This window comes from Aulonocara sp. 'chitande type north' Nkhata Bay, linkage group LG7 (assembly GCF_057382095.1).
Source record: "Aulonocara sp. 'chitande type north' Nkhata Bay isolate Kocher_YH1m ecotype deep benthic linkage group LG7, A_spYH_male_GT1.1, whole genome shotgun sequence".
Lineage (NCBI taxonomy): Eukaryota > Metazoa > Chordata > Actinopteri > Cichliformes > Cichlidae > Aulonocara > Aulonocara sp. 'chitande type north' Nkhata Bay.
This window is the reverse complement of record NC_141350.1, coordinates 66270477-66286044: the sequence shown is the minus strand read 5'-3', so window position 1 is coordinate 66286044 and position 15568 is coordinate 66270477. Positions and strand designations below refer to the sequence as shown.

Here is a 15568-nt window from a genome sequence, read left to right as displayed (position 1 = left end):
TTTGAGCCGCTTAGGCGCCGTGTTTCCTGCCAGGTAAATGACGCTCCGCAACGTGGTGACGTCATTCGGGGCGACTGGAATCGATAAGGGAATCGTTTGCAAAAATGGCAAACAATTCCAAGGAACTGAAACAGTGGGAACCGGTTCTCAACAAGAACCGGTTTTCGATACCCATCCCTACTAGGGAGCTTTTGCGAGTTCTCCTCACTGCAATAAACGACTGCATGAGAGACGCAAGTCATAATCACTCTCGTGATTCTTTCCCCCCTGTTTTCAGTGTAACATTTGCACCTCTTTTTGTCTTTTCCAGTTGTGGAGATAATGTTGTTGATGGGTTGGGATGACGATGGTGAGATAATGGTGAGCCGTAATTGGTCAGCAGCTTTACCTCTAAGTGGGTTTTTATCAGCTTACTGAAGGTTTAAAGTCTTGGTGGATCTGGATCAGATAGTAGAGTGAAACCTTGGACTGTGTGTCTCTTTGTGTGTGTCTGGTTTAGCTTCATGACTTTAAAGAGTGTCAATAAAATGTAATTTATGTGAATGCTTGAGTGTGGGGTTTTTTGTCAGTCAGCTGATTATCTGAGTGTGTGTGTGTTGGGGCATTATGTCTTGTTAGCTGCTCTCTCTCTCCCTTTCTCTCTTTGAGCAGCCAAACTGAGCCTGTGCTTTTTTTTTTTCTTCTTTTTCTCTCTCTACAGCAGCTGTGATTGGTTGCTGGGGAGTCTGTCTCCAGAAATTGCTCTAATCCTCTCTGATAAAACAGAGCCTCCATCCAATCCCCTGCTCCAATCCCTCCCCACTCATCTCTCTATATCTCTCTCTCTCTCTCTCTCCCTCTCTCTCTCTCTCTCTCTCTCTCTCTCTCTCTCTCTCTCTCTCTCTCTCTGTGACACTCTCTTCCACGAGGAAGAGGAGTTTTTAATCCAAGTGGATTACACCACAAATTGGGCGACAGGGAAGGCAAGTGGCTGCAGTGTCTACTGCAGACAACCAGCTTTATGTTTTCTTTAATATCTGCAAGGTGGTGAAATGAACCCACTCACTGTTCCTGGTTCCATAAGGAGTAACCTGGAGGAACTTGCTACAGTAGTCTTTCCTGTGGACAGTAGGATGGATTTTTAACTCTTTGTCTGGGTGTGCAATGACTTTGAGTTTCTCTGGATCTTTTAGAAGTTGCTCTGATGAAGATGAGAGGCTGAAGCAAACAGAGAAGATGCTGGCAGCAGGACCAGTTTATTCAGACGTGATGGAAAGAGTTCAGGGTCAAAAGTCTGTAACTATAAATGTCACCGTTTCCTGTCTTTAGCCAACATGAGGAAACCATTTCCTACAAACTCTTTATCATCTTCTTGAACATTCAGAGCTTCTCCCAGTTTGAGAATCTTCCTTTAAAGTCTCTTTAAAGGAGCTCCATGTCCGGACTTCAGGGATACAGGATGGACAGCATTAATGTTTTGGGAATGAGGACCCTCTTGAGGCTAATGGGAATTTTTTGCCTTTTGATCACAGCTGAGGCTCAGATGAAGATCCCACCTGAGACGTAAGTGCACAATGTTTACGTCTCATAACCTCTGCAGAGGGTTAAAAATGTTTTTTTAAAGGCCTGCATTATTGTAAGACTGTAGATATCGTTAGAAACCTATGGATGGGAAAGTTGAATGTCATTCGCAGTTATGGTAACATGACTGACATGTTAATATGAACGCATATAGAATATAGTAAGCGTGTAGCTTGTAGAAAATAGTCCTGAATGGGCTTATTCCAGCTTCTGATAGTCAACTCCCAGAGTGCACTGCGCTTTTATGGAAGTCCCGAGAGAATAACTGTGTTTCAGCAGGCTGTTTTCCCTCAGGACTCCCTGAAATTTGCTCTCCACTGTCTTTGATTTTTGCAGGTGTGACAGTTAAAAGTGATGTAACACTTCTAAAAACTCAGATTTAGGAAACCCAAAAGCTTATTTTAACTCAGCTGTTCAACATGGGTCACACGAACTGGAGTACAGCATCCAGTTTGGCCAAAAAAACAGTTACTTTGCTATTAGGTTCTAAGCTGTTTAGGTTTTTTGTGTGGTTTATCAAGTTTTTCTTTTGTTAAAATAAGAAATACATTGCATTGCACATTTTTGACTACATGTCCCTGCTCTCCTCTGTGTGTGGGACCTGTGGGAGGCAACTGGAAAAATGAGCAAGGAGCGGAAATAACCTTCTTTGGAAAATGCCTGGTCTCACTCTTGGAGAGAGGTTGAGGAGCTCATAATAGAACTACTTTGGAAGAAGTGATTGGAGAAGGTTCAGACATCTGACTAGGATGCTAATTGGGTGGGTCCTAGGTGAGAAGTTTCAGACATATCCAGGGCAGAACCAGGACTCTGCCTTTCAACTGACTTTTCAGCAGCTTGAAAAGGTTTGGGAATTTCTGCATTGATTGTTGATCCTGCAACCCAGGTGAGCAGGACAATATGGATGAATCGAGGGTTTCCAGTACATTTTTCATCATACGAATAATCTCCACTATGGTAGACTTCTATCCCCTGATTTTTTTTCTGATTTTGACTTTCTGGTTTAAATTATTGTTAATATGTGCAGAGGAGGTCAGGAGAGAACTGCAAGACTGATTGTCTACATCTGTAAAACATGCTGGAGGCTTTGTTTGGTTTGGGGCCGCGTTTCAGTCAGTGGTGTCTGAGATCTTTCCAGAATTTATGGAGAACACAGATTTTGATCGACCAACACAATCTGGAAAGTGTCTGATTGACAGTGGCTTCATTTTTTTATTATGACAATTATTCCAAACACTGCCAGCGCAATAAAAACACCTGGATAGAAAAACACACTTTAAGCCATGGATTGGCCTCCGCAGGGTCTGGACCTCAAGAGAGCCTGAAAATAGGCAGCCAACATCCAAAGAGCTTTGAACACCCTTCAGAGAACAATTCCTGAAGACTACTTAAGGAAATATATAAGAAAGCTGCCTAAGAGAGTTCAGGCTGTTGAAGAATAAAGCTGGTCGTACCAAATATTGATTTTCAAGCTCATTAAAATTGTAGCAACTTTGCTTGTCTCTTATGTACTGTTTGTGACATGCAAAGCTCTTGCAGTGTGTTTATCTACCCAACATGTTTGTGGTTTTGTGTTGTCTGTTTTGCTGCCGTTGAAGCTCATTATCATGAATCTGTGAGGCAGTTAGAGAGCAGCAGCTCCCTGCAGCTGCAGTCCTGCACGGCTACAGCTTCCTCACACGCTCCCTCCGCATCACCATCTGTGGGCCAGCATGGCTCGCTGGCCACGGTCACCTTTCCAAGCCTGACCCACATTCTCCACCAAACCGCCATAGGCCTGGACAAACAGGGCCACGTCACCTGGCTACAAATGCACCTAAACCCATGCAAATCCACCTCAGCCGCTGTGACATACAGAGCTAAAGAGGCAGGACTTTGTACCAGTGACACTCAGTGAGCAATAACTGAGGTAACGGGATACTGTCAGACTTTCAAGCAGGCCGTCACAGATGGCAGCATCAACAAAATGAAATAAGAAGCTGCAGAGTTCACTTTCACTGGCAGTTCTGATGTAGAAGATCAGGCATGTATTTCACACACAATAATAATATTTTATTTTATTTTGCATGTAAAGTATCGATCTATTGAATGTTTTGTTTTTCATCCAGATAGTTGTAGTTGTCACCTTTTACCAGCCTGCTGCTGCTTGGTTGCTTGCTCATACACCCATGCATGGATCAAAGTAGGAAGATGCTGTGCTGATGTAGTGACCAGTTCTGCCTCATTACTGGTCACATTACCACTTGACCAAAAGTGCTTCACTAGATTAAACTGATTGTTTTTTTGCCCCTTTTGTAAAGTTTGTGTTTCATATGTGGGAGCGGCTCGTTTGTTGATGTTGGTGATTAATGGTGTCTGTTGGCTGATATGAGCTAGTATTGCTAACTGTGATTCTATAAGATGGCAGATGAGGTTCACAGAGGCAGGAGCGAGTATAAAAGTCTTGTGCCTTGAACCCAACCTGCACACAGTCTACAGGCTGTTAGAAGCAGCCAAGAAACTAGAGGAAAGTCTTATTCTTTTGGTTGTGTTATAAACACTTAATATAAAGCAATAAAACAAGTATTTAATGCAAGTGCTGCATAGTGTACAGTTAACTGTAGCTTGTCTCCAGGCTTAATCATAAAGCTGTCTTATCGGCTGTATTAGACAGTACATTAACCCGATTTTTTTGCCATACATCACCACGATGAGTTAGATAAGCAGTTAAAAAAAAACTTTGACATCGCTCCAGGTCGCTGTCTGGACTGCTGACCTTTGACCTGGTTGTGAAATGAAATGATGGCTGTGTATTTTCTGTCAGTCAGTCTGCTGGGCAGATCACCCTCGGCACAGGGGATTAGCTGAATAGACTTCAGAGGTGATCTTGATGGAGGATTTATTTTGGGAGCATTTTTAGATTGAATTGGAGACGGATGGGAGACCGTTGCTTTCATATATGCTGCAGCATTTTAGGACTGTTAAACCTAACAGTGAATATAAAGTGATCAGCTGGTACTGTTAGAACTCTAAATGTGAGAAAATAAATTGCTCTATAGGGCTCTGCCCCCTCAGACTTATACTGGAAGCTGTTTTCACAGGTGGACTGCAGCCCAGAACATTTCTACACGTTACCCAACATCGACGCAGGCGAGAACAAGTAACTGTCCAGTAACTGCACAGCGGTATGGCGTGGACAGACCTGAACCGAAGAGCGTGCTTCTAGTTCTTTTTTGGACCGACCTGGTTTTGCCAACATTGCCTGGAGTTCATGACCCATACAATCAGACTTTCAGTAGCAGGAATACCAACCCAGTATCTCAGTTGCTTCCATTCATACCTCTGAACACATGAAATACACTTTAATATTCTTATTTAGAGTTTAAAGGCTCCCATGCCTGGCAGTACTTATTTTAATGTATTTTTACATTTTTATTTATTTATTTTTTTGGAAAAGGCTAGTAAGTAAAATTATGATGTTTTAAACAATGTGTCAGAAAAACAAGGAAACTCGGGGCAGATGAGTTTACAGGGATGTAATGAGCACTACCCATTCTTTGTTATTGACATCTCCCAGATGTTTGACATGTGACATTTTACGTTTATAGGCAGTGTAGGTGATTCATTTATTATTTATTTTTTCAGACCTGGCACAATTTGTATCGAAAATGAAAACATTTTTATGTTATAACAGGTAGAAAAATGTCAGAGTAATCATTGCTACCTGTTCAGTGCGAAGCTCTGGGAGGAGTGTTGAATAAATGAAGTTTATCCATCCATCCATTTGCTTCCGCTTATCCTTTTCAGGGTCGCGGGGGGCGCTGGAGCCTATCCCAGCTGTCATAGGGCGAGAGGCGGGGTACACCCTGGACAGGTCGCCAGTCCGTCGCAGGGCCAACACACAGGGACAAACAACCATTCGCACTCACATTCATTCGCACCTAGTGGCAATTTGGATTAATCAATTAACCTATCCCCTCAAGCTGCATGTCTTTGGACGGTGGGAGGAAGCCGGAGTACCCGGAGGGAACCCACGCAAACACGGGGAGAACATGCAAACTCCACACAGAAAGACCCCGGCCTGATGTTGGAATTGAACTCAGGACCTTCTTGCTGTGCGGCAACAGTGCTAACCACCGTGCCACCGTGCTGCCTTAAATGAAGTTTATAGTTTCGATCAATGATATCAGTCAAATGATTTGGAACACAAGGGTGCTGACAAAAACACAGAAGGTGGAGATAGAGGGGGCAGAGATGAAATGGTAAGATTTTTCTTGGGAGTCACTTGGATGGACAGGCTTAGAAATGAGTATATCTGCGGGACAGCTCAGGTTAGAGACAAAGTTGAAGAGTTGGGGCTGAGATGGTTTGGATATGTGCAGAGGAGGGATAGTGGATACGATGGAAAAAGGATCATGTAGATAAAGCTGCCAGGCAGGAGGAAAAGGGAAAGACCTCAGAAGATTCAAGCATGTGTTGAAGGAGGACAGAATGAGCGACTGAAGTGTTTCAAAGGCAGCAAATAAAGGATTAAATACAGCAACTAAAGTAAAACGTAAATCTGCAGAGAGCTGAAGGACAGAGAGATTCATCAAGGATTGCTGCTTTAAGTTAAACAGTTTGGAAAACTAAAGGCAGACGCTTATCAAGGCATGAACACCAAAGGCATAGTGGACTCTAATGCACAACCAGAAAGAGGCTGAACTGATCAAACTCAAGACCTTTATTGTTTACAAGAAGCACTGATTTTAAAACACAGAATAACTTCCATGGGGGAATTTCTCTAGGATAGAGGACACTGGCAAAAGCGGAATTCCTGAGTTTCCGGAGATGCAGTTAGACGAAGGTTCACTGGGAGAGAGGAGAGCAGTATTAGATCCAGAAGGCTGGGTTCGGGAGAAGTAAGGACTGAAGGTGCAGGCTTACACGTGAGGGTTGTTGGTAAGGTCCAGGAGGGTGCCAAACACCCAGGGAAGGTCACAAGGAAGGGTTTGAATACCACACTGAAAAAAAGACAATTGGGCAAAGACTGGATGTGTGAGCTGGTTCTTAAATACTTGGAGACAGGAAAATAAGCAACAAGTGTGCCACCATCTCCTGCTGGTGTGCAGGAGATGGTGGCAACTCCACCCAAAGGTAGAGCTCCACCTGCCCAACCCAGCCAAGGCCTGAGAAAGAAAACAGGAGCGAGACAGAAACACAAGCAAACCAGTGCCTACCATGACTCCAGCTCAGTCTTCCAGCAGTGTTCATCATCTCTCTGAGCTCAGATTGAATTATTTGGGTTGTTCTGCTGACTATTACATTTTAAAATACGTAACTATAAGATGTTATCCAGCCAGCCTACTGATAACATGTTCTGGGGTCAAACTTCTATTCTATTCATGGTGGTCAAAATCTGCCATTTTTGATGTGTAAAAGAGTAAAGAGAAAATGGAGAGAAGAGTTCCTTACACGGGTAAACATGATTCAAACAAAATTATTGTTATTTTTAAAATTTTATACTGTCAAGAGTTCCGGGATTAAAGAAAAAACAGATAAAAATCTAAGAAAAAAGGGCAAAGCATCGAGCACTTAAATCACATGATCACTGATGGCATCGGGAGTTTTAACAAACTACAGTTTTGGCAGCTCTTTGCCGCTGAGAGTTGCTCATATATACACTGAACAAAAATATAAACGCAACACTTTTGTTTTTGCTCCCATTCCCCATGGGATGGACGTAGAGACCTAAAATTCATTCCAGATACACAATATAACCATCCCTCCCAAACAGTGGTCACAAATCAGTCCAAATGTGTGGTAGTGGCCACATCTGCTATATTGAGATAATCCATCCCACCTCACAGGTGTGCCACATCAGGATGCTGATCTGACATCATGAGTAGTGCACAGGTGTACCTCAGACTGCCCACAACAAAAGGCCACCCTGGAATGTGCAGTTTTGTCTCACAGCAAAATGCCACAGATGCCACAAGCAATGAGGGAGCGTGCAATTAGCATGCTGACAGCAGGAATGTCAACCAGATCTGTCGCCCGTGCATTGAATGTTCATTTCTCAACCATTAGCCGTCTCCACAGGCGTTTCAGAGAATATGGCAGCACATCCAACCGGCCTCACAACCGCAGACCTCGTGTAACCACACCAGCCCAGGACCTCCACATCCAGCAGGTTCACCTCCAAGATCGTCTGAGACCAGCCACCCAGACAGCTGCTGGAACAATTGGTTTGCACAACCAAACAATTTCTGCACAAACTGTCAGAAACCGTCTCAGGGACGCTCAACTGCATGCCCGTCGTCCTCATCGGGGTCTTGACCTGACTCCAGCTCGTCGCCGTAACAGACTTGTGTGGGCAAATGCTCACATTCGATGGCATCTGGCACGTTGGAGAGGTGTGCGCTTCACGGATGAATCATGGTTCACATTGTTCAGGGCAGATGGCAGCTGAGAATGTCCCAGTTCTTGCATGGCCAGCATACTCACCAGACATGTCACCCATTGAGCATGTTCGGGATGTGCTTGACCGGCGTATACGACAGCGTGTACCAGTTCCCACGAATATCCAACAACCTCGCACAGCCATTGAAGTGGAGTGGACCAACATTCCACAGGCCACAATTGACAATCTGATAGACTCCATGCGACGATGTGTTGCACTGCATGAGGCAAATGGTGGTCACACCAGATACTGACCGGTTCTGGGTCCCCAGACCCCCAATAGCGCAAAAAACTGCACATTCCAGGGTGGCCTTTTGTTGTGGGCAGTCTGAGGTACACCTGTGCACTACTCATGATGTCAGATCAGCATCCTGATGTGGCACACCTGTGAGGTGGGATGGATTATCTCAATATAGCAGATGTGGCCACTACCACACATTTGGACTGATTTGTGACCACTGTTTGGGAGGGATGGTTATATTGTGTATCTGGAATGAATTTTAGGTCTCTACGTCCATCCCATGGGGAATGGGAGCAGTAACAAAGGTGTTGCGTTTATATTTTTGTTCAGTGTAATAAGACGTGTGCATGATGGTACATAGCATTTCATAGTTTAAATGATTCATCAAAGGAATCTAGCACCCAGAATTTAAATGAACAGTAATTAGTTACATCTGTAGCAGAGCAGTGTGTCTTACATGGGTTATTGTCAAACCTGTTACAAGCCCACAGTGTATTTACTGTGTGTGTGTGTGTCTGCACTGAACTTAGAGGATTAATGTCCAGAACAGATGGAGCGTTACCCTCCTTTTCAACACATGCTGGGTAAACTCTCTCTCTCCTCTGTCTGTCTGTGTGAAGTGCTGTGACTGAGGCACTTCACACTGTCCTCATTATGTGTAATTATTCATCACCTGGACCTGGAATATTCTGATGATGTTTTCCCTCAGAATGGTTAAAGTGAACGTTGTTCTCCTCATCTCCAGATTGATGTTTTTGCTTTCCAATTCCAGGGGTAACTTTGAATAATTCATAGTTCAAAATGGGCCTTCAGGTCATCCTGTGTCTGAAACAAACTGTGTAGGCAGTGTTTCTGGATCATGTGCATCTATGACATGATGGAGCTTTAACCAGCCTGTGTGCATGGCCTTAGTTCACAATCAGTGATCATCAGCTTTGAGACATGGCTGAAATGCAGAAACCATGACAAAGCTTTCACTGGTTTTCACAGATGGTTATAGTACTTCACTCTTCTACATCTCTCCTGACCTCCTCTGTACATATTTTATTATATTATATTTCTATATCATATGATAGAAACATTATAGTGTCTGTTGTGTTAATTGTCCGTTTTGCTGTTGCGACACAAACCAAAACTTTAACTTGCAGCTTTGTTGCATTGCTGTGGGTCTGTGCTGAGTGGACCCCTGCAGCTCTCTGCTGTGACCCAGATGAGGAGCAGATTATCTAAATCTCTTTCATCACTGTCATATTTAAGGGCCTTTTTCTGCTGTAATGCACCGCTGCTGAGCCAAGCGTTGTCATGGAAACACACGGTCAAGCTTACGCTAAACACCTGACAGCGCAAGAACGTAACAACAGAACTTTTCATCCTGAGGTAAAGTGGTGGTATAGCATAAACAAAGGGTCCCTGCCTTTCTGCTACATAGACCATTGATGAGAAGTGCTCCAAGCTCAGTACGAGTCCAGTTTGTCTGAGTGCACCAATGATTTTTAGCATGCAGTGGCTAACAGCAAATTTTAAACATGGGCTTCTTTCATGACCGTTTCGCTGCGATGCTTTCCTCAACTAATATTTTAATGTTTAATCAAAGAAGTTAGAGGACAGCGTGTATGTAACAGATGGAGATCAAAAGGTCCAGCACACTGCGTTATTCAAACCCAGCTGGCATCGATAGCAGCTCAGACAGGTGCTACAAATCAGGCCAGCCAACCCAGGTGGTCAAACGCGATCCACAAGAATCAGGAAACCAAGCAGGATGAATCATATTATAAAGGAATAAAAACTGATAAACCTCATATATTCAAATCGGTAAGTACACAGAGTGAAACTTAACACAAAATAATATGTGGCATGACACTATATACACACTGCTCCGACAAATTGAGAGAACACTGGAAAAAAAAATCATGCTGCATATCGATACAGATATGGACTGCATGATGTGTTGGGAATAAAAGGATGTCACATTGTTTCAGTAGTTTCTACGGCCTGCATGCTTGTATGCATGCCTGACCCGGGCCGTGCTCGTAATGAGATGATGGATGGTGTCCTAGAGGATCTTCTCCCTAATTTTAATGCAGCCACACGTCTCAAAAAGTTGGAATAGGGCCATGTTTCCCACTGTGTAGTATCCACTCTACTTTTAACTCTACTTCTGGGAGAGGACAGTTTTCCCATTCTTGTCTGATAGAGGATCCTAGCTCTCAGCAGCCCTGGCTTGTCTTTGTTCTATTTTTGCTTTCTTGGTGCTCCAAATGTTCTCACACACTGCAGGCAGGAAAGTTCAGCAACCAAACTCTTCTACTATGAAGCCATGCTGTTCGAGTAGATGAAGTATGCGGTATAAGATTATCTTTCTGAAATATACAAGGCACCTCTGACAAAGACATCATCTGTAAAAAAGTGTATATTTCTGTCAGCATTGATTTCACCTTTCCAGATTTTCGAGCTGCCAGTTCCAGACACTGACGCACCTCCGTACCATCAGAGAGGCGGACTGAGCTGAATACCGATAATGAGCCGGCTGGTCCGTGTCCTTGTTGCCTGCAGTGTTCTTGTTTTCAGCTAATGCTTGGCTTAATTGTTCTAAAATTCACGCTTTCCCTTGATAAACAGTTTGATTACATTCTCACATTGTATGGAAGTTTCAGAGTCCAACAACGTTGGTGAAACTTTCTTTGAAGTGGATGTAACAGTGGCTAATAGCAAAAACAGCAGAACTTGATGAGCTTCTCGGAGTCATTGGCTTGTATTAAGCTCGTTTCACAATGTTTTACAGTCCAAATAGACATGGACACATTGACAGCTGAGGTAAACAACAGCCTAAGAGCCAACACTCTACAGCCAGAGCTGTTTGTCTTACAGCAGCCATCTTAGTTAGGATAATACATGAAGTTCATTTAACTGCAATCTACTGATATCTAGTGGTGAGATTTTCTTTTCTTTTCTTTTTGCTTGTTTGTTTTATTTTGTTTTGTTTCCTTATCTTTTGTTTGCGTCTCTTCTTGTGGTTTTCTAACAGTCTGTAATGTGAGTCCTTGATATTGTCTGTTGTCTTTCTGTCTTGCAGGGTGCAGCAGTGGGCGTTGAGATTCTCTGCAGAACTTCGAGAGTGTGCAACCAAATACTCTGGATCTCTGCTGCTGCAGAAGGTAAATGAAGCCAGAACTGGTAAAAGCAAATTTCAAATTCAAAAGTCGTCCTAAAAAAATGTTCTAGGATTTGTCATTTCGACAAGCCTCAGACTTTTACCAAACATTTGCACAAGGCTGCAAGAAAGCATAAATACTGACTGAGCAATGGTTTGGCCAACGTGTCCAAAACTGAGAGGTTCTATTTCAGCCTTTCATACTTCTGGAGCGTTCACTCTCTGTAGGTTCTACAAAGAAGTCTCATAAACCATTGAGGTTTGTATTTGTCTTTTCTGGTGTTGTATTCATTTGGGTTGAATTTTCTTTTAATAATTAAAACATGGCCAAAGTCTGCTTTAGATGTGAGTTTCTTACCCTCAAACTGGTCCTGAGGCTTCTGACTGTTTGAACTGGAAACAAAGAGCAATTGGAAGAGTTCGGATGTGCATTCGTGTATGTTGGTGAGTGTGCCTATCATTGTGTGTGTGTGTGAGTCTGTGTGCACACTTATGCTTGTTTGCCAGGACAAACACACCCAGGGATCATGATAATGCCCAGATTGAGGACTGAGCCCTCTTTACCAGCGTCAGGATTTGCGGCCTGTTCTGATTTTAGACATTCATCCATTTATCTGTCAGATTTAGAGCCGTCAGAGGCAGTCAGCAGTTTGTATGCTTTTAAACACACATCCACCTCCTGCAAAATACACAACATGCGTGTATAGGAACCAAAATAACCCCCAGATAACATTGTTTTCTGCCTTGCGGGTTTCATGTTGTTTTCATGTACGTTTTCTCTGGCCATGAATGAGAGATAAAATACAGCAATTGTTGGAGGATTGCTATATGAGCAAATCTATGAATGTATCAGTGCTAAAATGAATGTTAAATGATGTTAAAAGGCTGACCCTCAAGATCATCTTGTATAATAACCACCCCATAAACTCTATGGGATTACTTTATGTGCCTCCTTATCCTTCTCACCTCAGTGACATCTGGAAGATAACACAAAGAAATAAAAATAATTAAACACAGATTCAAACCACATTTATCCACCATAAATTAAAAAAACAATGAAATGCCAATTTCAGCAATAGTAGTGCTAAGCACATTAATAATGGTGAGTTGTGTTTGTGTGTTGTTCACACTTAAAGTCTGGTTCGCTTGCAGAGACGAGCAGGGTAGAGCTACTTGAAAGGATTCAGGCCACGACTGGGACCAAAAAATGATTGAAACATCCCCAACTGGCTGATCAAGAAACCTTTTTTTCAGGGAGTTTAAGCCCACCTTACATCATCAGCATCACTCTGTGCATTTCAGCAGTGTGGGGGAAGACAGGAAGCCAGAATATCCTGAAATAAATCCAGTTTTGGAAACTAGCATTTAAAACTAAGAGCACATGCAGCTCAGTGCCCTAGCACAGATTTATTAGGAGAAAAATGATGCTACGGGTAATTACGGTGCTTACAAGGATGTTTTTGGTAGTGTTTGCATCCATGTGTCATCATTCTGTAAACATCATAGCTTAAAAAGGTTTGAATGATCTTGTGATAAAACTGTAGGGGTGTAGAGTGGGGTCATGTTAGCAGTCCATTAAAATCTGGCTTACATCCATCGAGGTTTTCGAAGTCAACTTAATGATTTATTGGTCACAATTTAACAAAACCAATTTACGAAACACTGCAATAAATGTCATACATGTAATAATCCACATAAATGATAGAAAATAATTGCACTTAAAATGATGTCAAGTATATTTACTTTGTTTTTAAGAAGGCACATTTTAATAAAGCCTGCACTTTGCACTTGTTTTTACTGCACTACAAACTTCTTAAAGTACATTTGGTTTGCACTCTCTGAATGCTTCTACTTTTCAACATTGTTTTAATTCTTGCGTTGGATCCCTGTTTTGTAAAGCTCGGTGCTAGGACCAGTTCTGTTAACAGTATACGTTAGGGGTGGGCAACTCCAGGCCTCGAGGGCCGGTGTCCTGCAGGTTTTAGATCTCACCCTGGGTCAGCACACCTGAATCAAATGATTAATTCAATACCAGGCCTCTGGAGAACTTCAAGACATGTTGAGGATAGGGATGGGTATTGATAAGATTTTAATGATTCCGATTCCATTTTCGATTCTGTTTAACGATTCGATTCTTTATCGATTCTCTTATCGATTCTTATTTTTAAAAAAGGAGAACACTAAGGTCGATTAGCTTAGAACTTTGTTTTTTACCTTCTCTTTGAACAAGATAGAAATTTAGGAGTAACATGGCCTTACAAACCCAACAGTGAGATCTTAAGAGATCCAGCCTACGGCTCTTCAATGGGGTGTCACAGGGTCCCCAGGAAAAAAAATGTAAATGTAAAATAATAAAATAAATATTCTCCTGTAGCAATAACAAAGTATAACATAAATTATTCTGTAGCAATTACACAAGAATATCCAGTAATGTCCCTGCCTACAATTAAACACATTCACTTACCAAAGTGAAATCGGGGACATCTGCTGTGGCAAATGGGTGCAAGCCTTTTACCACAAACTCAGTCACTGCTCGGTGACATTCGTCTATCCTGGCCTGAAAGGAGACGCTACCGGTAGACTGCAGTGAGAACTGCCAGCATCTGAGCCAGACTCTGTCTCTCTCATCATGGTCACCTAAACGCACAGTAATGGCAGGTTTTGTAATAAGGCAGATCGCGCTAACATAATATGCACTGTTAGTTGATTATTTACCTGCCGCATTAACGGGAGAGGACGTGCAAACGTTACCACTGCTGCTGGGTTGAGATTCACGAGTCCGGAGCGAATTAAAAACACGACATTCATTTAAGGTTATCGCGTGTTTTGTGAGCAAATGTTTTTGCATATTCGTAGTGTTTCCTCCCTTAAATGAAATATCTACTTTGCAAGTATTGCAAGTTGCCCTGTTGTCATCCGTTCTCGTAAAGTATAACCAAGCTTTTGAGCGTTTGAGCCGCTTAGGCGCCATGTTTCCTGCCAGGTAAATGACGCTCCGCAACGTGGTGACGTCATTCGGGGCGACTGGACTCGATAAGGGAATCGTTTGCAAAAATGGCAAACAATTCCAAGGAATTGAAACAGTGGGAACCGGTTCTCAGCAAGAACCGGGTTTCGATACCCATCCCTAGTTGAGGATGTCATTTAGCTGTTTGAATCAGCTGTGTTGGATCAAGGACACAGCTAAAACTCGCAGGACACCGGCCCTCGAGGCCTGGAGTTGCCCACCCATGTTATACATGGTTTCCCTTGGCAGTATCTTCAGAAGGCATAGCATACATGTGGCAGTATAATGTCCTCGTAAGTGGATATCAGGCCCTTGTAGAGCAAAATTTAGTATTTTGGTCTAGACAACCCAAAATGGGATGTCCGCATATGTGGACATCAGGTCCTAGGAGGTTAAAGACCTCATAGTACCGTATCACACCAAAGGAAAGTACTGTTGCTGCACAGCAAGAAGGTCCTGAGTTCAATCCCACCATCAGGCCAGGGTCTTTTTGTGTGGAGTTTGTATGTTCTCCCCGTGTACTCTGGCATAATGGTGCGAATGGTTGAATGGTTGTCTGTCTCTGTGTGTTAGCTCTGCGACAGACTGGCGACCTGTCCAGGGTGTCCTCTGGATAAGCGGAAGTGAATGGATGGATGGATATCATTAATCTCTGGCTCTCTTCCACAGCATGTCTTTTGTCTTGTCTTCCTCCCCTCACCTCTAACTGGTCGTGGCAGATGGCTGCCTCTCCCTAGCCTGGTTCTGCTGCACGTTTCTTCCTGTTAAAAGGGTTTTTTTTCTTCCCACTGTTGCAGAGTGCTTGTTCATAGGAGGTCATATGATTGTTGGGGTTTTCTCTGTATTATTGTAGGGTCTTTACCTCACAATATAAAGTGCTTTGAGATGATTGTTGTTGAGATTTGGTGCTATAGAAATAAAATTGAATTGAATTGACCTCTCAGTGATGGGTCACTCTGCAGCAACCCATCATAATCAAAGGTACACTAGGTTACATTTCCACTGAGGCCCCTTCCTCTAAGATGCAAAACAACCACTGAGAAATCCTTTTTGTGACTCCATAGAGCTCTGTGCTCATTATACTGTACAGCAAGTGTGCAGGACTGAGATAAAATATTTTCACAGAGGTTGGACTCAATGTTTGGCTCTGCTTGTGTATTTGCTTCAGTTTGGGCAGCTTGAACTAATT

The 15568-nt window shown here is 42.9% G+C and overlaps 1 protein-coding gene across 7 annotated transcripts in view; it reads left to right on the top strand.

Annotated features, from left to right (window-relative positions):
- Positions 1–924: 924 nt before the first annotated feature.
- Positions 925–15568, top strand: part of LOC147326709 (voltage-dependent calcium channel subunit alpha-2/delta-4-like) — an 80478-nt gene continuing 65834 nt past the window's right edge. For 5 of the 7 annotated variants that reach the window (XR_015130501.1, XR_015130502.1, XM_086302076.1 and 2 more), the window contains exons 1-2: positions 925–1542; positions 11295–11376. Coding sequence is in view for 3 of the 7 variants with exons in the window: in XM_086302076.1 (XP_086158202.1) it covers positions 1415–1542; positions 11295–11376 (210 nt within the window). In the remaining 4 variants the exon portion in view is untranslated. Of the gene's footprint in view, positions 1543–3552; positions 3584–11294; positions 11377–15568 lie in introns of those variants that run through there. The other 2 variants (XM_086302078.1, XM_086302080.1) reach the window with 2 other exon arrangements.